The 25,547-nt window shown below is 36.0% G+C and overlaps 1 protein-coding gene and 1 long non-coding RNA gene across 2 annotated transcripts; both read left to right on the plus strand.

Moving 5' to 3' along the window:
• Positions 1-3,593: 3,593 nt before the first annotated feature.
• LOC107898360 (germin-like protein 9-3) lies at positions 3,594-4,720 on the plus strand. The gene is made up of 2 exons (XM_016823866.2): positions 3,594-3,686; positions 3,908-4,720. The coding sequence occupies exons 1-2, from the start codon at positions 3,594-3,596 to the stop codon at positions 4,556-4,558; spliced, it is 744 nt and encodes a 247-aa protein (XP_016679355.2). The 3' UTR covers positions 4,559-4,720.
• A 6,328-nt stretch (positions 4,721-11,048) lies between these two features.
• LOC107898932 (uncharacterized) lies at positions 11,049-14,755 on the plus strand. The gene is made up of 5 exons (XR_005911930.1): positions 11,049-11,404; positions 12,058-12,266; positions 12,358-12,430; positions 13,241-13,322; positions 14,709-14,755. It is a non-coding gene; the product is annotated as an uncharacterized lncRNA (long non-coding RNA).
• Positions 14,756-25,547: the final 10,792 nt, after the last annotated feature.

Below are 25,547 nucleotides of genomic sequence, written 5' to 3' on the forward strand. Positions count from 1 at the left end.
TATCCTCCTCATAACTCCACAACCCGTCATCCATCTTCAGTGAATTAATTTGATTAGCTCGTTTCCTTTTACTCGCTTGACAGTGAAAATACTTAGTATTCCGATCCCCAAGCGAAAGCCAATCACTTCGTGATTTTTGTTTCCAAAGGAGTTCCTCATTGTCAAGAACCCCTTCGAGCTCAATTTGCAGGTTTTTCTCTAACTCAATAAGCTTTCTTGAACGATATCTCTCAAGACACCTTTGAATCCTACAAATCTGAGACAGTAAAATCTGTTTCCTCTTCTGAATGTTACCGAAAACTTCCTTACTTCAGTTTTTCACAGCCGCTACAAAACTCGTTACAGACCCCTCCAAATGCTTGCCATTACTCCAAGTCTCATTTACAAATCGACCAAAATCACTATGAGAAAACCCACTACTTAAGAAACGAAAAGGGCGAGGGGCTTTTAAAGTCTTATACTGACCAAAACGAATAGCTAAAGCATGATGATCGAATTTAATCTTATGAATGTGATAAACCGTGGAGTTAGGAACCAAATTATCCCATTGGTAATTGCACCGTGCACGATCAAGGCATTCAAACAAAGAACCTCTATTCCAAGTGAACTTAGGACCTTGAAAACCAATATCCTTCAAACTATAATCAAAACAAAATTGTTGGAAGAGAGGGAAAGTACAATTATTTTTCCTTGAACCTCCTTGTTTCTCATCTTCATTAAGCAGTGCATTGAAATCACCTGCTAACGTCCAAGGACCCTTAACGTTCTGGGCAATATAACCAAAAGCAACCCATAAATCCTTTCTCAACACCCACCAAGGGCTCCTATAAATCCCAGTAAACAAAGCCATTGAAAATTTCACTTTCAAGTGCACGAATTGAAAATTATTAACTTCCACAATCACATTAACAATATCCTTCCACAAAATCCAAACTCTCCCAAAGAAACCACTAGCTTCAACTTTATGAGAATTTGGCAATCCAATCTTTTTAATAACACATTTTGCCTTAAACCCACTAACTCTGGTTTCAACCAGAAGAACCACATTAGGATAAAAATCACGCAAATATTCCTTTAAAAATTTGTGAAATTTTGGATATCCTGCACCTTGGCAGTTCCACACAACTATATCAGCTTCATGGAAAACGTAAATTAACCAAACCTCGACCTGAAGATTCAGTCTGAAGAGGCGTCCATCCCCACTGTACCGGCCTCGTCATCCAAAACATTCTCGCAAGGAACTTCCGAAATTTGTTCTAACTCCATATGGCCTAGCTTAGCTAACAGACAATTTCCCGAACGATTCCCCATACTTTGTTCTCCAGGTTCCAAACGTCTCACTAACCTGTTAATTGCTTGCTCTAAAGGAACCGGTAAATTCATTCCAAGCTGGCGTAAATCATTACTGTGATCACCAATTTCCAGCATGTCTTTTGAGATTTTCTTCTTCAATGACAATGGAAACAAATTTGGGGGAAATTAAATTGGTAAATCCCAAATTGTCATTGAAATTAGCAGCCCTAACAGAGCCCTCATGTGGGCTTCTGTTTTCTTTCAAATTCATCAGAGAGTGGTGTTTGGGATCAAGTAGCATAAGCCCATTTGAGTTCCCTCCATTTCTCCTTCCCAGCCCAAACTTTGACCCAGCATCCTCACTGCCCAAGCTAGAACCGGACCCATCCTTTCGGATACCCAACTTCATATCCACTGGCCCATTTAAAAGTTGTTTTTGTTTCCTAGGCTTGTTTGCAACTTTTAGCCCCTGTTCTTTTGAGCTTTTATTCTCAAATGTATCCTTCCGTGATTTGTCTCCTGTTTTTACCGTAACTTCACTGATCCTATCCCCATTATTATTTTATCCCTCAATCATTATTCTGCTTCCCAAATTGAAAGGGTCCCGAAGCTGGTGCATGTATTCCATCTTTCACCTCCCCAACTTTGGAAAGTACATTAAACCTAGATCCAACCCTATTATTTCCCTGAGTTGCTCCTGAACCTGTGACTCCCTGTCGTTGCTGACGCCGTTGTCGACGATTAACCACCATCCACTTGTTGAATTCCTCTTTTTCCACCCTTTCTTGAACACCCACACTATCCCCTTGCTGATTTGGTGATTTATTACCATGAAGATTCTCCCCATCACCTTTCATGCCCTTCTCCAGAGAACCATAGGGACATCCCGCAAATGTCCAAATCTCCCACAATGGAAGCAAATCGACAGAAGAGATTCATACTCAATTCAATGAAGTCTGCTCGCAACCCGGAGATTTGAAACCAAAGGTTTGGACAGATTCACTTGCACTACAAACCCTGCAAACTGGCCCCTCGATCCCTTGTCCGTTTGGAAATCAACTTTGACTACCTTTCCAATCAAACTCCCAATCTCTTGCAGTAGGCTCCTTTTATATAGAGCTCCAAAGAGCCCTAGAATACGGACCCAAGCCACACACTTAGTGGAAAATCCTCAAGAGTTGAAAATTGAGTCGACCAAGACTGAATGGTCAAATAATGTCCGAAGATCACCCATGGACCCTTTGAAACAACATTATTGTAGTCCAAGTCAGATTCAAACTTCGCCAAATAATAGTCGTTATCGATATTATGGGAATCTCATCTTAGGTTTCCACAAGGCACACACCTTGTTCCATAAGGCGTTATATCCAATTTTCCTTCCCAGCAACTTGACTACTAGTGTCTTCGACATGCTCTTTCTAGCAAGTCCATAAACCCTGTCCGAAAACTCAATTGAAGGCACTCCATCAACGACATCTTTCCTCACATCATCTTCTCGATGATCCAAATCATCCACTTCCCACTCATCATCCATGGTATTATTCATGGGACCTGTATTAAGAACAGCATCCTTAAACGAGAATGGTTTGGACATTCCTGCACCCAAAGTTTCCAAATCTCCTCCTTCATCCGATGGCTCCTCCTCTCGACACCGGACTTTCTTCGAAATCCTACCAGGCACCGTAACCGGTTGTTCACTCATAATACATTTTTTATTAAATGATTTTTGTTCAAACCTGAGTAATTAATGATATTTAAATTGTGATCATGATGAAATTGAGTTGAATAACAAATGGGTAATGTAGAAGCAAGTTTGAACAAGTGTTAGTAAGGAAATCATTGTTGAGTTATTAGGGAATTATATGTAGGAATTAAGAACTATATAATGATAATTTAAAATTTTTAGAATATAATGATTAAGTCGGAATTAGATACGAATGAGTGATTTAAAATAATTTCGGATGGTTACGTAAAATTCATTTCTAAGGACTTTATTTGCACGATTATTTGTTAGTTTGAGTAAAAATGACATGATCATTATAACCTCTCATCTATATTAATTTAGATGAATAAATAGAAAATATTCACTTACAATTCTGAAAGCCAATAAGAGATTCATTTTACAACCTACATGATGTCACAATTTTTTTCCATTTTCTAAATAATTAATTGGGGAATCTGAATCCATCCCAATTGAAGTTTAATTTGGATAAAAGAACCTTCACACAAAAAAGGGGACCGTACCCTGAGGACAAACTACAACTCATTTTGCTTTGGCAACAAATATAATAATAATAATAATGCTTGATTCTTCCACTCTTTTTACCCTAATCAACAACAAGAAGCAAAATGTGACAACTAAGCTGTTGGGAATATCTCCGATCAATTATTCTGTATATTGAAGGATAAGGATATATAGGAATTTGGGTAAACTTCATAGTTCTTCACGTCTTTTAACATCCTAAATTCCAACCCAACCCACGTACAAGCACAAGGGACTTAGTAATCTTCACCTGTTGCAATATCACCAAATTTGTCTTGCAACAAAGCCATTACACTTAATTCAACTCTATAAATACACCACCATCCTTCAAACTTGAACCATCCCATCCAGGCAGGCACCACATTCCCTAATTTTTCTAACACGGCTTCAAGGATTTCCACCATGAAATTGCTTTCCCTTGTGTTATCTTCATTTGTCATTGTTCAAATAGCCCTGGCTGGTGATCCTGATATTCTTTCTGATTTTTTAGTCCCTAACCAAAACAACGTTGATGGAAGCTTCTTCACGTACACAGGGATGCGAGTCCTCGTCAACCAAAGCACCTTCCCTGCAAATTTCACGATCCTGAAAGCTAGCATGGTGGAATTCCCAGCACTAAATGGTCAAAGTGTGTCCTACGCCGTTCTTCAATACCCTGCAAGCTCTCTCAATCCTCCACACACTCATCCTCGTGCGGCCGAGCTGCTTTTCCTCGTTGATGGGAGCCTGGAAGTTGGTTTTGTCGACACAACAAACAAGCTTTTCACTCAGAGTCTACAAGCCGGCGACATGTTTATCTTTCCTAAAGGGTTAGTGCACTATCAGTACAATGCGGATCCCAATAACCCAGCTATCGCGATTTCTTCGTTTGGAAGTGCAAATGCAGGAACCGTATCGCTCCCTAAGACCCTTTTTGCCACCAACATTGACGACACTATATTGGCTAAATCCTTCAAAACCGATGTTTCCACCATTCAAGCTCTCAAGGCTGGTCTTGCATGATTCCATTTGTCTTTAAAACTTTTTCGTTGTTTTATTGTGATTTTGTATTGAAATTTACCATCTACTTTTGGTCAGAGGTTCATGTGTTTTGCATTCTGAACTAAATTGGTTTGTCTCCAAATGTTTGTTGTACTAAAATCTATGTGGTAATTGTTTATTTAAATCGACTTTTTATTTAAAACGAAAATGGGAGTCGCGACCAATCACTTTTGAGAGGCGTAATCCGGTTACTTCGAAATTTGATTGTTTCAATGAAAGGTTTGATTTATTAAAACAATGTTTTTCGGTCTACAAAAATCCAAAAAAATGAGTTCGGGAGTCAGTTACGCACGAGGAAGGATTAGCACCCTCGTTACGCCCAAAATTGGTACCTAATTGATTACTTGATGTTTTTAGTGTCGAAAAATAAAAATTTGAAGAGATTTAGAAAACGACCCCACTTTGTATAATGTTATTATTTAAACCGCTTGCATAAATCAAAATATATATAAAAGGCTCTCTTATCTCGAGGTAACAAAAAATCACGTCCCGTAAGTTAGGATACGACATCTCGAATCCTCGAAAAGGAGCTCGCTCTTTAAAATGCTATTTAAATCTCATGTGTTTAAATTTTAAGAGGAATGTTCGATTATCTTGGTTCAAAGAGAAAGTCGAACCCCGTAAGTTAGGGCACGACCTTTCGAATATCCAAATATGAAACATTATCTTAATTTTAAAAATTTCTTTTTATACATCGAGCAAAAATTAATGTAACACTTAAAATGATATATATTTAATTTATTCGGGTATGGTATAAAACGGCCAAATACGTTTAAGTGTAACACTTGACACGAATACTAGCACAATATAAGATAACGGGTAAAAAACGACGAATAATGCGTGATAAGATAGAAATGCAAACATTATGAATATAAAATAAGGGCAAAGAATAAATAGGTAAAATAATAAAAATGAAAAGTTGAAAATAAATAAATTGAGGGTTCAATTAGAATTAAAAATAAAATGTAAGGCATAAATTGTAAGATATAAGTAAATAGATAAATACGAAAATAAATAAAATAGAAATTATAAAAGGTAGAAATTAAATAAGCTAAGGATTAAATATACCCTTCGTCCAAAAACACACGGATCCTAGGGGGTCTTGGGTCGGATCTTGGCTCAAAAGCCCAAAACGACGTTTTTTTAGGATTACTGAAGCCGGCTACGTTGTTCAACATTGCCTATCTCAGTCAATTTTTTTAAAAAAAATCATTATGTTTTCATTAAAAAAAACCTGAGTGCTCTCTCATTTTCTGTTGTCTCCGCCGTGGCCGGAAAAATGCTTGTAGTCCATTTTTAATTTTTTTTAAAAAAAACCCATATCTAAGTGTCGAAACCGCTTTTCGAAAACAAAAAAAAAATTTAGTTTCGACTTAAAAATGAAAATTAGAGTCGCCACCGATCCTTTATTGAGGTGTGATCGGCTCACCTTAAAAACGATTTTGGTCTACGAAATTTGAGAAAACGGGTTTAGGAGTCAGTTACGTACCAGGAAGGGTTAGCACCCTCGTAACGCCCAAAATTGGTACCAAATTAATTATTTAATGTCTTGAGGTTAAATGAATAATTTGCTTTTGTTTTTAAAAAAACTCGTCTCGAGATAACAAAATGTCACATCCAGTGAGTTAGGACACAACCCTTTGAAGTCTCGAGAGTAAATTTAAATCTTGAAATGTTTATAAATTTATTGAAAAAAAAGATATTCGGCTATTTAAATTCAACGAAAAAAATTGAAACCCAGTAAGTTAGGGCACAATCCCCTCGAGAATTTCGAATGCCGAATATTTTGAAAACTCACGTATAAAAATAATTTCAGTAGTTTAAACAAATCAGTAATTGTATATGTATAGATAAAACAATATTATATAAAAATACCTCCATATAAATCTTCAAAACACAAAAATATATAAAATGAAAGTTTTTAAAAAACACATACTACAAAATAAAAACATCAAAATATATGCATTATATTAGATTTTAAAAAGAAATAAAATAATACATTATAAGATAAAATAATAATATATGACAGTGATATAAATAGAATAAAATTATCCATGCAAAAAGGTTAGATAAATTGTTATAAAAATATAATAATAATAATAATAATAATAATAATAATAATAATAATATTAGCAATAGTAATAGTAGTAATGAAGATTAGAATGATAACAAAATAAAACAAAATATAAAAAAAACGATGAAAAAAACTAAAGGAGTAAGTAAAAATAAAAAATAAAACATTAGAAACAAGACAGGGAAAAAACAAAAAGAAACTTAATTGCCCTCGAAATATAAAAAAAATTTAAAACAAAATAGGGCTGAAATTATATTAAAAAGGCAAAAGGACTAAATTAAAGTTTAATAAAAAATGGGGTAAAAATCGGAAATAAAAAAGAGAGGGCCCAACTTGAATGCGCAAGCAACAATGGAGGACCAAAAGGAAAATTATTCCCGCCTTCCAAAACGCTGCGCAGCGATGGGCTAAATTGAAGCAAAAATAAAATATGCTTGCGAAATTTAAAAGAAATAAAAAAATTAATTTAAAAATACAATGTAAAACATGAGGACCAATCGCGCAAATGACCCAATTTAACAAAACACGCGGATCCCCTTTGGACGGGTCGGGTCACATATGGGCAAACATAAAACGACATCGTTTTGGGCATCAGAAGCCAAGCCCCAAAATGACGTTGTTTTGGGGTGTTTATATAAGTAAAAAAAACCCCAAAAAAATCATCTGAAGCCTCCTTTTAAAAGAAAAAAAACTCTTCTCTCAACTCCCTTCTAACTAGAGGTGTTCATGGGCCGGGCAGCCCGATCCGGCCCGACGGCCCGCCCGAAATATGGGTTTGGGCAAAAAAATGAGGCCCATTTAAAAAACGGGCCGGGCCTCGGGCACGACTTTTTTGGCCTGGGCCTGGCCCGAATATATAATAAAAAATATTTTTTTATATTCTTAAAATTTTAAAATACTTTTTTAAAAAATTGGTGTTTATTTTTAAAAAAGGGCCGAGCTCGGGCCTAAGAATTTTTTCTCGGGCTGGGCTTGGACAAAATTTCAAGCCCATATTTCGGGCCGGGCCGGGCCCGGGCCTAGTATGCAGGCTGAAATTTTTTTATGGGCCTGACCCATGAACACCTCTACTTCTAACCTTCAAACTTTTCTAGAATCCGGTTATGACTCCGGCGTCGAACCACCGTGGCGGCCGCCGGTCGTCGGCGACGATGCCGCCGTCCGCGATGGCCGAAAAATGAAAAGTCATCATTTTTTTAATTTTTCCGTCCCTGAGCCCATAGAACGCCGATTTTCATCGAAATCGGTACCTCTCTTGCGGAAAAGGTATGATTTTTATCCTTTTACTTCTGTTTTTTTTAAATATATAAAAAAAGGGATAAGTAAGCCGGAAAAAAAATAAATAAAAGACTACCTTTGAAAAGGATCGATATTTGAACTGATTTCTCTTTATTTCTTTCTGATTCATTCGTGTCCCAAAATACATAAATTTGGGTGTTTATAGAGCCCAAAAATTCCCCATTTTTTCTATTTTTTTTACATTGTTTGTGTTGGTTTTGGACTCTCCTAGTCCTTTTGCAGGTACACGCGTGGTGGCTTGTGCGGAGAAGCGACGCGCGTGGTGGCCGACTCCGAGGCGTGCGGCGGCTGGAGACCTTGCTAGTGGCGGCGGCTAAGGACTTTGCTACCTAGGGTTTTTTAGTTTTTAGTTTGGTGTTGGGCTAGGGTTAGTTTTTTTAGGTTATTGGGCTGGGTAATTTGGGTGTTTTTATTTATTATTTGGACTTTATTTGGTTTATTTTGGATTGGGCCAAAATTGGCCTATTACAGCTGCCCTTCTTTGCTCGTTGTCGTGTAACGGGAACGGAGCAAAGAAAAAATGGCCAATTTTGCCCGGTCGTGTTTGGACCTTGGTGCTCCTCTTCTTTAAGTAGCCTCATCCTATCCTACCGCATATTCAGAGGTATAGGAATTGGTGCTTCGATCCACTCAACTTGGGAAGATAAAATCCATGATCTCACTACACCAAAACGGGCTTTTAGCAGCGTTTTTAGTGGCGTTTGAATAAAAAACGCCGCTAAAGATCGAGCATTAGTGACGCTTCCTGGAAAACGCCGCTAACAATAAGCAATAGCGGCGTTTTTTAAAAAGCGCAGCAAAAAACCTAATCCAAAACAATGCAGTTTTGTGAGCTTTGTGGATTTAGCGGCGTTTTTGAGAAAGCGCCGCAAAAAACATAATCCAAAACGACGCAGTTTTGTGAGCTTTGTGGATTTAGCGGCATTTTTAAGGAAGCGCCGCTAATGCTCAGGGCTTTAGCGGCGTTTTTGAGAAAGCGCCGCAAAAAAACCTAATCCAAAACGATGCAGTTTTGTGAGCTTTGTGGATTTAGCGGCGTTTTTAAGGAAGCGCCGCTAATGCTCACGGCTTTAGCGGCGTTTTTGAGATAGCGCCGCAAAAAACCTAATGTAAAACGACGCAGTTTTTGTGAGCTTTCGGGGATTTAGCGGCGTTTTTAAGAAAGCGCCGCTAATGCTCAGGGCTTTAGCGGCGTTTTTGGGAAAGCGCCGCAAAAAACCTAATCCAAAACGACGCCGTTTTGTGAGCTTTCGGAGATTTAGCGGCGTTTTTTAGAAAGCGCCGCAAAAAACCTAAGCCAAAACTACACCTTTTTTTGCGCTTTCGGGGATTTAGCGGTGTTTAATTGATTTATTATTTATATTAATTATTTAAAATTGAACTTATTTCTAATTAAATATTTAAAATCTTCAGAAAAAAATAACACGTGGAAATAATTTGAAATAAAACACATGGAAAAATTAAAAGACTATTAGTTAAAATAATTTTAAAATTTTTTGGGTACATGGTTACTAATTATTTTTTAATTTATATAATAAAAAATTTCTTATATAATCGTAAAAGAGATATTATTAATTTTAAAATATTGAATTAATTATCACTATAGTTTAGGGTTTTCAATTTAGGGTATATAATTTTATTTAAGATTTAAGGTCGGTTTAAGAGATCATATTTTAAGGTTTTAGTTAGGGAGTATTTATGGATTTAGGGATTATGGATTAATAGGGATTATGGTTTAATTAAGGGTTGGGATTTAAGGCTTAGGGGTTAGGGGTTTAGGAGTTAGATGTTAGCTAGGGGTTAAGAGTTAGGGATTTAGGGGCTTAAGGTTTCAGGGGTCAGGTTAGGGTTTTGGGTTTTGGGTTTAGATTATTATTATATTTAAAATATGTTATTATGTAGTTGTAAAAGATAATAATAAAATTGTTTAGGGTTTTTAATTAGTTTAGAGTATATGATAAATTTAATATTTAAGGCCGGTTTAGGGGTTCATATTTAAAGGTTTAGGGACTACTATATATATGGATTTAGGGATTATGGATTAGGTATTATGGTTTAATTAAGGGACGTTGGTCGAGATTTAAGGTTTAGGGGTTAAGAGTTTAGGGGTTAGACGTTAGTGGCTAAGAGTTAGGGATTTAGGGTTTAGAGTTTTAGGGGTCGGGTTAGGGTTTTGGGTTTAGATTTTTATTTATATTTTAAATATGTTATTATGTAATTGTAAAAGATGTATAATTTAGGGTTTAAATTATGCCTTGAAAGAGATGTATATAATAGATAGACTTAAATATTTATATCATTTCAATGGTTCATTTAGGGTTTAATAAGGTTAAAGTTTACTTGAGATTTGGAATTTTATACAATTAATTAATGTTTTTATATTTAAAAAAATTGAATCTAAACCATTTGATATATTTAAATATTACCATAAATCGAATTAATAAATAAGTTTAAAAAAGTAATAGATTGCTACGGATAATGTAAGTATAATTATTAAATTTGGAGAGGGCCAATTTATAAGAAATAAAATTAAAATACAAAAATAATAATGAAATAAAAACACTAAACTTTTAATTTTATCTAATTTTTATAAATATTACTTAAAAAACTAAAATTTTTAAATTTATCTAATTTTTATAAATATAACTTAAAAAAACCTATGTATTAAAATTTTCCAAAACGGCGCCGTTTCAATAAAGAATTTCATTTATTAGTGGCGTTTTTGTCCAAAATGCCGCAAAAAAATTCTTAATAATATAGACAAAACTGTGTAGTTTTTGGCTACGAATTTAATGGATTTCGCGTCGCTAGAAGAAAAACGCCACTAAAGGTCATCATTAGCGGCGCTACGCTAAAAGCGCCGCAAAATTTCATTGTTTTTTTTTTGTTTAAACAAAACGGTGTTGTTTTTTATGAGCATTAGTGGCGCTATGATATAAACGCCGCAAAGTTCGAAAAACTATGTATTAAAAACTATGATTTTTTGTGGCGTTTTTTTGTAAAACGCCACAAACACTTTTAAAAGAATCGCGCCATATTATTCCCAAATTTTCGAAATCCCTAATTTCCCCTGAAACCCCTAACTTTACAAAATGCAGACTTCTACTGTTCCAGGTTAGCTATTCTATTCTACTGTCCTCTGGTTTCAGTTTTTAGTTCTAGGTTTCCTCTTAAAATTCCCTCCCACACACTCTTTTTTGTTCTTTTGTTTTTCATTTTCATGGTTCACACACTTAGAGAGACCCAAACCGACGCTTCGCCAGACACAAATCGTGGGAAGACAAAGTTGTAAAACGAATATAAAGAAAAGGGGGAAGGGGTTGAAAGGTGGCTCCTTCTTGCTTAGTTGTGTTCCAAAATAGATGGGGGCTTTGGCGCCAGCCCTTTCCACTTGGATACCTGAAGATGACCTTCTTTTGAAGAACGCTATTGAGGTACTTGCCTTTTCTTTTCTCCTTCATTGGTTTTTAAGAAAAGGAATAAAATAAAGATTGGGTCTTTTTCATACTTGTTTCAGGAATTGGTTTTACTTGTGGTCTCAATTCGACTTTTTTTCTGTTCGTATTTGCTGTCAACTTGAAGTCTTCTTTGTTTTTCTAGTAGCTAGAAAATAATGCATTTTTTTCTTTTAAATTTCTCGCCCGTTCTATTTCCTTGTTTTATTTATTAGAGTTGCTGAGCTTATTTACGTGTCCTTTTTAGTCTTTTGGATGTATGGCACTGCCACTGTTCTAGTCTTCAAATTCTGGGTTTATTGTGTTAAAACGTGGATTCATTGCAATATAAGTTGGTTGTGTTAAAAAAAATTATACGATTCTTGCATTATGTTTATAAAGTTAGGATATTCATAAGATTATCCTCATGTTGTTGTTGTTTCAGAGGAATTCTATTGCATAATGCCAAAATTTGTCAATAGATAGATTGCTTGTGAGAATGCGATGTAGAAATATTACTAATAAACATGGTTTGCGCTGTGCCAAAGTGTTTCTATTCATGGATGCAAGTAGCTTTTCTAGAACATGAAATGACATTACTCTGGTTGGTCTGGTAGTGCCCTTATTTGCAAAGAGTGCATGAATATCAACAGGAAAATGGGATCCAAATTGTGCATTTAGCATGAATATCAAGAGGAGCAGCATCCTTAAAGATCCTTTACCTGTAAATGGCTTCAAATAAAGTGTCTGAATATTTGGAAGAATGAATCTTGAAGTTCGTATGAAGATATTGGAAGATAAAGTTGACAACGAAACCATCAACTGGATGATGGAGAACTTTAAACTCTCAGTCAAACAACAGGTAAATTCAATCTTACTTTTAAAAGAACTTGATTACATAGGTAGTAATCTCCAATCACACTCTTAAATAAAGGTTTCATTCACTTCTATAGATTGAGGCTGTTTTAACCAAGGACGAACTTCAACACCTTGCTTTCTTATGCAAATCCGAAGTTGATTCAATTGGTAGGTTAACTGCTGGAATCTTGTGGTTGCTCAAGCTTGAAAAATGTGCCGCTCTCATCACTGAATCATCTAATTCTGAGTCTTCCCTGGTGAACCTTACTAACATTAAAGAACTTAAACAGAAACTGGATAACATGCATAGTTTACTGCTGCAATTGCGGGTTCAAATTTGAATTTCTTTATCAAAAAAATATTTGCTTTTGATCATATATTTTTACTCATTCTTTATGTATATAGTAAACATACTATAATTACATGTCCGAGTATATGAGGTTTATTAAGCATTGATGAAAGAAATTTAGTTGGTGTAATCCGAAATTTTGTTCATGTTTTTTTTACTTAGTTATAAATAAGGTAACAGCTAGTTCAATCAGTTCAATCATCGGATTTTAATTATTTTTGAGAATTTTTTTTAAAAAAATTGAGGTTTTTTCATTATATTTTAGTTCATTTTCATCCTTTGTTTTTTGAAAAAAAATTATGATATTTTTTTATGCATTGCTTGAAGTAATTTTAAAATTTTGGGGGGTTAAAAGTAAAATTTTAACAAAATTTAACGAAATTGAGAGATTAAAATTGATATTATTCCATTTAACGAAAGGTGTAAGGCCATTGTTTGCCCCTAAGCATATATTCTGAATATATTCATAGACATTCATATATCCAAATGAAAATATTAATCTTTATAATAAAAAAATTGAAAAAATAATTAATCAACTTTATCTTCCAAAGTGTTTCTATTCGTCCTATGAATTGTGTTTCTACTTTATTGAACCCTGTTTCAGTCTATTTCTTTGTACCCTTTTGCAGGCTGGTGCTTCTTTGGAATCTCTTGCTAAGGGTACTAAGAACTCAATGGGCTTGTCAACAATTGCACTGAATTGCACAGAAGGTGGTCATATTTATTTTCTTTATGAAAATTTTCTTCGCTTCATTTTCTTTGATATTTTATTTTGTTTTTTAGTATTTTTTCCTCTTTATTTTGATTTTAATTTTTTTTCATATTTGAAGAATCTTCTATTGTTTTCTATATACTCATTTCTTGATCGGAGTTTGGTTTTAATTTATGTCAGTTTGAATGTCCCAGCAGTAGTGACAGTGGCTTGTGGTTTTTCATAATTTTATTGTTAAACTCTTCTAATTTCTTTAAAAAAATAAAAGAAATGTATAGTATATTTTAGTCGCTGATATTTTGTTTGAAAATTTATCTAATCTCCTTTGTACTTAATTTTTTCTATTGTTGGTCGGGATCCACTTATTGAGGTGTTTGTCGACAACCCTCCGGATTATTTTCTTTTACATAAAGCAACTAACCTTTTCCCACTAACCTTTTCCCACACCTAATCTGTTTTAAGTTCTTCATGATTGAACTTGAATGTTTCATGGTATGTAAGCTGATCAAGGTATAATAACGCATAGACTGAGAGTCCAGTCATGTTGGCTTCATATTTGGTGGCAAATTCCGTAAATAGTATTATGTTTTCTAAACAGGGATTCATTAGTACTTTGTAGTTTGTATAAGTGACATTCTAATTTTGTCCATGATTTCTTTGTTTACTGTAAATGTTTTAATATGCTTTTCTCTTGCCGTCTATCATTTTCCCCTTTTGCAGGTAGCTATTAGTTTGGAGAAGGCCGCATTATCTGACGAATATTTTATTAAGAGGAAGCTTTATCCAAATGTTGATTTCTATTTTGTTAATATATCGGTAAGATAAGATTAATTTCACTGCTCACTTTGAGAAACTAGACGAATGTATAAGATATATTTTAGATGTTAGACCAGTGACAATTGAGGTTTTATTCAATAGGGCCATGGGATTTCCACCAGAGTTCTTCACTGTGTTATTTGCAATCCCTCGAATGGCTGGGTACTTGGCACACTGGCACGAGTCTCTAGATGATCCCGATACAAAGATAATAAGACCCCAACAGGTCAGTCAATACTTCAGGACTCAAAACCTATTTTATTATAATTATACTTATGATCATGACTGTGGAACCGAAATAAGCAACGAGGCATGTTATTTTCTTCTAGTGTAGTGTGATTCCATATTCTTGGTTGGGAAAATCCCTACCAACTTTGACTTGCTATGCTGCTATGTTTTATCTGGTACTCAATAAAAACCCTAAATAGTTGGCTATGAATTTTTCTGCTTTTTTTCTCAGCATCCAAAAGTATAGTTCTTTTTTTTTTCATTTATTTTAGGTGAACGATTGTAGTAGAAGATCTCATGGGAATTTAGTTTAATTGATGAATGCTACTGTGGTATAACAGCAAAAATTGTGAGAGTGAAGGAGGGGGAAAGAAGATGAAAGCAAAAAGGAAACTTGGTGATAGTGTAGACGTAAAACGGGACTTAAAACGGCAGAGGGTTGTGGATTCACCATCTTCACCTCCTGAAGAGTCACTGTGCCTTATAATGACGATGAAGATGATGAAAGGAGAGCATTGAATCACATAGGCAGCAGAGAAGAAGATGGTCACAGAGTTGAAAGTGAAGAAGAAGATGATGAAGATGAAGATGAAGATGATCCATTTCAGTTTAATTTCAAAGGGTTTTTGAATTTCCATTTTAGTCTATAAATTTTACATTTTGAACTTGTGCATTTTTTTTGCAATCAATTAGTTGCACTATTTGAACTTGTAATTTTGCTATTTAAATATTAACATAATTTTTCAATATTTTGACTAAAAAAATTAATTTATTATATGATTAAATACTATCTTTTTAACTAAAAGTATATATTTAATACTAATTAATTTTTATATTAATAATGTTTTATTTTAATATTTAATATTTCTAAATGTTTTTTAAAAGTTAGTGGCGTTTTTTCATAAACGGTGCCAAAGAATGGTGTTTTTAGCGGCGTTTGTAATCAAAGCGTCGCTAAAGGTCTTTGATATATAGTGGCGTTTGTGGTAAAAGCGTCGCTAAAGGTCTTGAGCTATAGTGGCGTTTGTTAGAAAAGCGCCGCTAAAGATCCCAAGTTATAGCGGCGTTTGTTAGAAAAGCGCCGCTAAAGATCCTGATCTATAGCGGCGTTTATTTCTAAAAACGCCGCAAAAGTTTGCGGCGATGACAACAGTGGCATTTTTTGCAGCGCTTTCAAAAATGCCGCAAATACTTTTAGCGGCGCTAAAAAGCGCCGCTAAAGGTATTAAAAAACGCCGCTAAAAATCTGTTTTGGTGTAGTGTCTGCTCCACTACTGCTTAGGGAGACAGTATCTACATTCTTCAACCTACTCCACTGCTGCTCAGGGAGATAGGACCGGTGGCTTAAATCTGCTTCACTACTATCTTAGGAAGATAAGATTTGCCGTCCTCGACTTGCTCCTCTACTACTTAGGGAGACAGGATCTACAATCTTCAACCTACTCCACTGCTGTTCAGGGAAATAGGAGGGGCTTAAATTTGCTTCCCTACTACCTTGGGAAGATAAGATCCATGATGTGCTCCACTACTGCTTAGGGAGACAGTATTTACATTCTTCAACCTACTCTACTACTGCTCAAGGAGATAGGACCAATGGCTTAAATCTGTTTCTCCACTATATTGGGAAAATAAGATTCGCCGTCTTCGATCTGCTCCGCTACTGCTTAGGGAGACAGGATCTGTAATCTTCAACCTACTCCACTGCTGCTCAGGGAGATAGAACTAATGGCATAAATCTACTTCTCCACTATCTTGGGAAGATAAGATTCATCATTTTCGATCTGCTCCGCTACTGCTTATGGAGACAGGATCTGCAATCTTTAACCTACTCCACTGCTGCTCAAGGAGATAGGACTAATGGCTTAAATCTGCTTCTCCACTATTTTGGGAAGATAAGATTCGCCGTCTTCGATCTGCTCCGCTACTGATTAGGGAGACAAGATCTGCAATCTTCAATGGTCTATTCTATGGGGAACAAGACCTGCACGAACCTAATTATGCCTAATGATTGGGATGCCATGATCAAAGTGAATCAAATGCTCCTAACTAGGCATGTATGAATATGTTTGCATGAATGCAGAATGTTATTTTTTTCTCTTTTTTTGTCATTTTTTTTAGAATGATCCTTTTTTTATCTCATATGTTGTCATTGCTCGAAGTTTATTAAGGTCTTATCATTGACGTGCTATAACACCTTCCTGCTCGATCAGCATCCAAGACAAAACTTAATCAGATTGCCCCACTATAAACTTCAAAGTTCAATCCACTGGGTCACAAAATTTGTACCATTTTTCTCCCACTGTAACCTAAGGGTAGAAAAACCTGGTCTTTCTCAATCTTCTCCTATTGCAATTTAAGGATGTGAGACTTTTTGACCCTTTACACCATTCCCAATGTGTCAAACCAAATGCCTATACATAAATGAATGATTCGCTTCTCTAAGGAAACCCCTTTTTATTGCTTAGTGATTGAAGATTTATCACCAACATGACATCTTGTCATTTTGTTTAATCAATACTTCTGACAACAAAATCTGAAGGGATAGTCTCAACTTAGACTTTTCCTTCTTAGAAATTTCATCATTTAAGCTTGGCATATTCTAAACAATAGTCCTGTTTCAGATTACTGTATTATTTAGAAACTTCCAGAGTAATATGCAAAACTTCCCTTATGAAAATTTGTCAGTCCATTAATCATTATTCTAATGCAACATGCTTGCAAAAGATTGACACTGGATATGAATAAGATAGCTCGAAGTGAATAAATTATCGAGAAGTATGTATATATATAAAAAATTGATTGAGAACAAATTTCTTGAAAAGAATAAAGTATTCCAATAATAGCAAAGAATAAAGTATTCCTGGGACAATAAGTTTAATATAAATAGTAAGAAGACTAGGTGCCCCAGATATCGCAGCCTGAGCTTCTTTGTACAAACTTTCTGAAGACATGTGTTTAGAAGATCTACAACACTCTGTCGATGCCCTAAAAATCGAATACCCCTTTCCTATTAATTCAGGCATTGCAAGATCACCACATGCCCCGATCAAAATTTTGAGCTACTCTGATCACCTCATGTCCCATCTTGATCAAAATATGAGCCGCCCTTTTCGAGTTTTCAACTCAAATCCCCTTTGGTCTCAAGACGCCCTTTGCGGGTTTTCACCTTGGCCTCTCCTTTTTTTTAAGGACTCAAAGCGCCCTTTGCGGGTTTTAACCTTGATCCTTCCTCTTTTAGGTAAAGTACCTCTTGACTGCATCTCACTCAAGATTAAAGCTCATCCAGAAAAGGCCTTCTTTACAACATATGAACCTTCCCAATTTGGCATCCATTTCCCTCTAAAATCCTTTTGTATAGGAAGGATCTTTTTCAATACTAGGTCCCCCTCGTGGAATTCTCTTGGATGAACCTTTTTGTTGTAGGCCCGCATCATTCGCCTCTGATACATCTGACCGTGTTGGATAGCTTTTAGCCTTTTTCCCTCTATTAAGTTTAGCTGATCGTATCGAGACTAGACCCATTCTGCTTCATCTAACTTTAGTTCAGCCAACACCCGGAGAGAAGAGATTTCAACTTCAATAGGTAACACTGCCTCCATACCATAAACCAAGGAGAAAGGCGTTGCCCCGGTGGAAGTCCTGATTGAGGTTCGATAAGCAATGAGAGAAAACAGTAATTTCTCATGCCAGTCCTTATAAGTCTCAGTGATTTTCCCCACAATTTTCTTGATATTCTTATTGGCAGCTTCCACTGTACCATTCATTTTTGGGCGATATGGTGACGAGTTATGGTGCTTAATCTTAAATTGACTGCAGACCTCCGCTATTGAGCTGTTGTTCAAATTCAACGCATTGTCAGATATGATTCTTTCGGGCATTCCATATCGGCATATAATCTCTTTTTTCAAGAACTTGCTGACCGCTGACTTTGTGACATTAGCATATGAAGCAGCTTCCACCCACTTAGTAAAGTAATCAATAACCACAAAGATGAAACGATGCCCATTAGAATCCTTCGGTGATATTGGGCCAATGACATCCATACCCCACATGGAAAAAGGCCATGGAGAAGTCATAACATGAAGAGGTGAAGGAGGCGCATGCATTTTATCACCATAAATTTGGCATTTATGGCACCTTCTGGCATAATTGATGCAATCTCCTTCTATAGTGGACCAATAGTACCCGAATCTCATAATCTGTCTAGCCATTGTGAAACCACTGGCATACGTTCCACAAATACCCTTATGGACCTCCTCCAAGATTCTTTTACCCTCCATAGCGTCCACACATTTTAATAGTACCTGATCCTTCCCTCTTCTATATAAGATCTCCACATCTTAGACATAACCAATGGCTAGTCTTCTTAGAGTCTTTTTATCATTCTCAGCTGCCTGATCAGGATACTCACGATTCTTCACATATCGTAATATATCTTGATACCACGGGCTGTCATCCTTTTCTCCTTCTTCAATATTACAACAATGAGCTGGAGTTTCATAGATGCTCATTCGGATAGGCTTCATGTCCTCCTGTCTGTTCACTTTAATCATGGAGGCTAAAGTAGCTAACGCGTCAGCCATTTAGTTTTCATCTCGTGGAAGATAGCAGAAAGTAATGTCATCAAACTCTTCAATCAATTTGAGAACCAGCTTTTGGTAACTAATTAATTTGGGATATCTCGTTTCCCATTCACCCTTGAGTTGGTATATTCCAATATAGAATCTTCATATACCTCTAGCACTTTGATTTCACGCTCTATAGCCGCACAAATGCCCATGATGCATGCTTGATATTCTGCCATATTGTTTGTGCAATCAAAATCTAATTTGCAAGCAAAAGGATAATGATCTCCATTTGGGGATACTAAGACTACCCCAATTCTACTCCATCAAAGTTTAGCTTCCAAATGTGACCCACTTGAGAATCTTCTTTAGTGGTTGCCACATACATCAAGTCCTCATTTGGGAAATCAAAATTCAATGGCTCATAATCTTCCAAGGCTCTATTAGCTAGAAAGTCAGCTATTGCACTCCCTTTCACGGCCTTCTGACTCACATAGACTATGTCAAATTCGGAAAGCAAAATCTGCCACTTGGCCATCCTCCCATTCAAAGCGATTGCCTCCATCATATACTTCAAAGGGTCTAATTTTGAAATCAACCAAGTTGTGTGGTACAACATGTACTGCCTCAGTCTCTAAGTTGTCTAGACCAAAGCACAACACAATTTCTCAATAGACGAGTATCTCATTTCACAATCAATAAATTTTTTACTGAGATAGTATATCGTTTTTTCTTTCTTTCCTGTCTCATCATGTTGGCCTAGCACACATCCCATAGAATTGTCAAACAGCATCAAATACAGTATCAATGGCTTATCGGGGCTAGGTGGCGACAGTACCGGGGAATTGGACAAGTACTGTTTTACCCTGTCAAAAGCTTCCTGGAATTCTTCGTCCTATTCACCTCGATTACGTTTCTTCAAAATACGGAATATGATATCACATTTCTCAGTTAGTTGTGACATGAACCGAGCAATGTAATTCAATCTCCCTAAGAAACTTCGAACTTCCTTTTGAGTCCGTGGCGGAGGTAAATCTCGTATCACCTTGACCTTATTTGGGTCGATCTCGATTCTTTTTTTACTGACATTAAAACCCAACAGTTTTCCTGACCTAGCTCCAAAGGTGCATTTCGTTGGATTAAGCTTGAGCTGGAACTTTCTCAGTCTTAAGAACAACTTTCTCAGGACCTGCACATGTTCTTCCTCCGTTCTAGATTTTGCAATCATATCGTCAACGTAAACCTCGATTTCCTTGTGCATCATGTCATGGAACAAGGCTACCATGGCTCTTTGATATGTTGCCCCAGCATTCTTTAAACCAAACGGCATCACCTTATAACAAAACGTTCTCCACAGGGTGATGAATGTGGTCTTTCCCATATCCTTGGGATGCATTTTTATCTGGTTGTATCCAGAGAAGCCGTCCATAAAGGAAAACAGAGAGTAGCCTGCTGTATTATCCACCAGAGTGTCAACATGAGGGAGCGGGAAATTATCTTTTGGGCTGGCCTTGTTTAGGTCTCTGTAATCCACGCACATTCTTACTTTCCCATCTTTTTTAGGGACTGGGGCAATATTGGCTACCCACTCGGAGTACTTGATCGCCTGTAAGAACCCAGCATCGAACTGCATTTTGACTTTCTCCTTTATTTTTAGCATAATGTCAAGCCTCATCCTTCGGAGTTTCTGCTAAACTGGCTTGTAATCCTCTCTTATAGGAAGGCGATGAACTACGATGTTAGTGCTTAATCCCGGCATATCCTGGTATGACCATGCGAAGACATCCCTGAATTCCTAGAGTAACTCAATGAGGTCTCGCCTCGTCTTTATGGTAATGTCAGTTCCCATATTCACATCTTTTCCCTCATCCAAACTCACAATCTCTATTGACTCATTGTGAGGTAGAATTTGTTTCTCTTCTTGTTCTACCATCCTCAATAAGTCCGGAGATAAACTACAGTCTACATCTCCAAAGTCATGCGATCCTTCTAAACACATGTCTCGTTCAAAAGGAAATTCTGAGTTCGTAGCAGCGTCACTCATGTCATTCATATCTGGGGACCTATGATGGGTACCAAAGAATATATAAGGAATAAATTTATGAACATAATTATAAATGTAATGAAGAATGATTTGGAAAACAATCTCAAACAAATGAAAGAATAAAAGAATACTTGCTTAAAATTAATGCAAGGATGTATTTTATTAGAATAATAACGTTCTGACATGAGCCTATTTCACAAAGGATTTCCTATTATTTTTAGGCTAAAAACAATAAGAATGTTCTGAACATTACTCTGAATAAGCTCTAAAGACTACAGGGATTTCTTCCGCAGTCTAATTATTTAGCTCGCTCCCAGGTTCGTAAGGGCGAATTCCTAACAATGTCCTTCTTTCAGCCCGGTCTATGGCATTTATTTGAACACTTCTCAACATTTCTCTAATACTTTCTCTCATTGACGTCTTTTGCTCAGAATGAATAATCCCTCCTGACACAAAAATTTCTGATATGTGGGGGAACATAATTGGTTCCCACTTGATTTTTTGCTGACAGGTTTTTTGCTGGTTACCAGGTAAACTGAAATAATTTTAACTAACTAGGTCCTTTTGGTGGATTTTAATGCATATGATGTGATGTAATGCAAATGCATGAAGTGAATGCAAAAAGGCGTCAATTTAAATTCAATTCCATTTAGAAAACTTTACTAGAAAACAAAAATATTTACATAAAACAAATTACATATACGGCCTAGCCCTAACACTCATGGCCTTAATTTTCCTAAACAGTGAAGCTAACTCCTACCCCCGGTCTGATTCCAGTTCATACTTTACACTTAGTATATCAGCTTCTACTGCCAAAGTCTGTAAATAATCTGCTACTTCTCGAATCTGAGTTACAGCCTCCCCCATAATATGATCTCTGTTCTTGACTTAGTTCTGGCAATAAATGAGCTGTTCTTTTTGACGCTCTTCATCAACTTTCCTCTTCACATCTGGGTGTGCTAGAATTAGACCCTTCAGATTCTTCCAAGGAATACATTTGCTATCCCCTTTCTGCTTGATTCGTGCTGCAACCCATTGCTCGCTCATCCCAGTAATATTTATCAACTTCTTCAAAAATTTTGGGACATTGACAGCTCTCGAGTAAACTCTATCTGCTTGAATATTCGAGCAACGAAGTAAAGCCATATATTCCTCCACTGTAGCCATATATTCCTCCACTGTAGGTACCAGATCACCTCCCCCAAAAGTGAAACAACTGTAAGCAGGATTCCAAAACTGGGCGAGGGCACGAAACAAGTGTTTGTCCACCTTTATGTCAAGCAGATAAGGCAAATCTCTATAGCTAGCATAAAAAAGCTGCTTGACCTCATCATTCCACTGATCCCAGATCTCTTTTAATTCCTACAGACTATTCTGGGTTACACTAATACGAGTGAAGTCCCACAACTCTGATACATATCCTTTGGCCAAACTATCACCTCTTTCCTGCTGTATTGCCTCAGACCAAGTTTGGACAGCCGCATTATCCTCTACTTTATCAAGAAATTCATTTTCCATGATAAGCTCTCTGTTTAGTAACTGAATATGAATCGACACCTTTTAGGATGAAATGCTATGCAGTCAAAATGCCATGCAATCAAAGCAAAACATACAAAAGTTAGTATCATGTATAAAAACAAAATTCAGCACAAACAGGAAATAATAAAGTACCTATTCAGGAATCTACTAGGGTTTGGTATAGTTCTACCTAGGGCAAGTTCCTAAGGTTCACTACATGAGGTTTTAGCTTTTAGAACAAAGGTACCCAAACCAGCAGATTCCTCGATCCTCACCCGTTATAGGCTCATATGGACCGAGTTCGGTTCAGGGGAATACATTTTCCTATGGCTGCACAGAGATGAAAATCTCACGAAGACATAGGTACGGATGTATTCCGAAAGTGGTCCACTATCCTACACGGAGGTGAAAACCTCACGAAGGACTAGCTTCTCACTCCCATTTAAAGGGGTAAAATCACCAAACTTATGTAATGTAATATGCAAATATTTAAACCAGTCGAGCAAGTATATCATGAAGAAAACAAATGAATGCAAAAGGGAAATCATAATTTAAAACAAAGTTTGATTTTTCGACCATAAGACAAAAATTAATCAATTTATGGCTCGACTCTCTAGCATCCCCAGTGGAGTCGCCAAGTTGTCGAAACCGCTTTTCAAAAACAAAAAAAATTTAGTTTCGACTTAAAAATGAAAATTAGAGTCGCCACTGATCCTTTATTGAGGTGTGATCGGCTCACCTTAAAAACGATTTTGGTCTACGAAATTTGAGAAAATGGGTTTAGGAGTCGGTTACGTACCAGGAAGGGTTAGCACCCTCGTAACGCCCAAAATTGGTACCAAATTAATTATTTAATGTCTTGAGGTCGAATGAATAATTTGCTTTTGTTTTTAAAAACACTCGTCTCGAGATAACAAAATGTCACATCCAGTGAGTTAGGACACAACCCTTTGAAGTCTCGAGAGTAAATTTAAATCTTGAAATGTTTATAAATTTATTGAAAAAAAAAGATATTCGGCTATTTAAATTCAACGAAAAAAATTGAAACCCAGTAAGTTAGGACACAATCCCCTCGAGAATTTCGAACGCCGAATATTTTGAAAACTCACGTATAAAAATAATTTCAGTAGTTTAAACAAATCAGTAATTGTATATGTATAGATAAAACAATATTATATAAAAATACCTCTATATAAATCTTCAAAACACAAAAATATATAAAATGAAAGTTTTTAAAAAACACATACTACAAAATAAAAACATCAAAATATATGCATTATATTAGATTTTAAAAAGAAATAAAATAATACATTATAAGATAAAATAATAATATATTACAGTGATATAAATAGAATAAAATTATTCATGCAAAAAGGTTAGATAAATTGTTATAAAAATATAATAATAATAATAATAATATTAGCAATAGTAATAGTAGTAATGAAGATTAGAATGATAATAAAATAAAACAAAATATAAAACAAAAACGATGAAAAAAACTAAAGGAGTAAGTAAAAAATAAATAAATAAATAAAACATTAGAAACAAGATAGGGAAAAAACAAAAAGAAACTTAATTGCCCTCGAAATATAAAAAAATTAAAACAAAATAGGGCTAAAATTATATTAAAAAGGAAAAAGGACTAAATTAAAGTTTAATAAAAAAATGGGGTAAAAATCGAAAATAAAAAAGAGAGGGCCCAACTTGAATGCGCAAGCAACAATGGAGGACCAAAAGGGAAATTATTCCCGCCTTCTAAAATGCTGCACAGCGATGGGCTAAATTGAAGCAAAAATAAAATATGCTTGCGAAATTTAAAAGAAATAAAAAAATTAATTTAAAAATACGATGTAAAACACGAGGACCAATCGCGCAAATGGCCCAATTTAACAAAACACGCGGATCCCCCTTGGACGGGTCGGGTCACATATGGGCAAACATAAAACGACGTCGTTTTGGGCATCAGAAGCCATGCCCCAAAACGACGTCGTTTTGGGGTGTTTATATAAGTAAAAAAAACCCCAAAAAAATCAGCTGAAGCCTCCTTTTAGAAGAAAAAAACTCTTTTCTCTCAACTCCCTTCTAACCTTCAAACTTTTCCAGAATCCGGCTATGACTCCGGTGTCGAACCATCGTGGCGACCGCCGGTCGTCGGCGACGGCGGCTCCTTCTGCGGTGGCCGAAAAACGAAAAGTCATCATTTTTTTTATTTTTCCGTCCCTGAGTCCATAGAACGCCGATTTTCATCGGAATTGGTACCTCTCTTGCGGAAAAGGTATGATTTTTACCCTTTTACTTCCGTTTTTTTAAATATATAAAAAAAGGATAAGTAAGCCGGAAAAAAAAAAAAGACTACCTTTGAAAAGGATCGATATTTGAACTGATTTCTCTTTATTTCTTTCTGATTCATTTGTGTCCCAAAATACATAAATTTGGATGTTTATATAGCCCAAAAATTCCCTATTTTTTCTATTTTTTTACATTGTTTGTGTTGGTTTTGAACTCTTCTAGTCCTTTTGCAGGTACACACGTGGTGGCTTGTGCGGAGAAGCGGCGCGCGCGGTGGCCGGCTCCGAGGCGTGCGGTGGCTGGAGACCTTGCTAGTGGCAGCGGTTAAGGACTTTGCTACCTAGGGTTTTTTAGTTTTTAGTTTGGTGTTAGGCTAGGGTTAATTTTTTTAGGTTATTGGGCTGGGTAATTTGGGTGTTTTTATTTATTATTTGGACTTTATTTGGTTTATTTTGGATTGGGCCAAAATTGGCCTATTACACTAAGCTTTTTTGAAATAAAAATAAAAATAAAAATATATAAACTGTGAAGGAAAACCTTCGCCTCAGTTAACTATTCAGGTCCTGCTCCGTCGAAGCCTAGGCCGAATCCTAATGGATTCAGAGATTCGACGCCGGAGAAGGCATCCGACAACCGTGGAAGATGAATCGACTCAGGTAAAAAACCAGTTTTACTTTTTATTTATTGTTTCTTTTCAAAATAAGACGGAAAAAGAAATCTCCTTTGTTCGTTTTTTGATTACTTTTTTGTTTTTGTATATATTT

Source organism: Gossypium hirsutum, chromosome D04, assembly GCF_007990345.1.
Source record: "Gossypium hirsutum isolate 1008001.06 chromosome D04, Gossypium_hirsutum_v2.1, whole genome shotgun sequence".
NCBI classification, from domain to species: domain Eukaryota; kingdom Viridiplantae; phylum Streptophyta; class Magnoliopsida; order Malvales; family Malvaceae; genus Gossypium; species Gossypium hirsutum.

Excerpts from the sequence above, each read along its gene's own strand:
- LOC107898360 (XM_016823866.2), top strand. The coding sequence starts at position 3,594 with ATGCTTGATTCTTCCACTCTTTTTACCCTAATCAACAACAAGAAGCAA. Across the intron at positions 3,687-3,907 it reads TATCTCCGATCAATTATTCT|GCAGGCACCACATTCCCTAA; the intron begins GTATATTGAAGG and ends CATCCCATCCAG.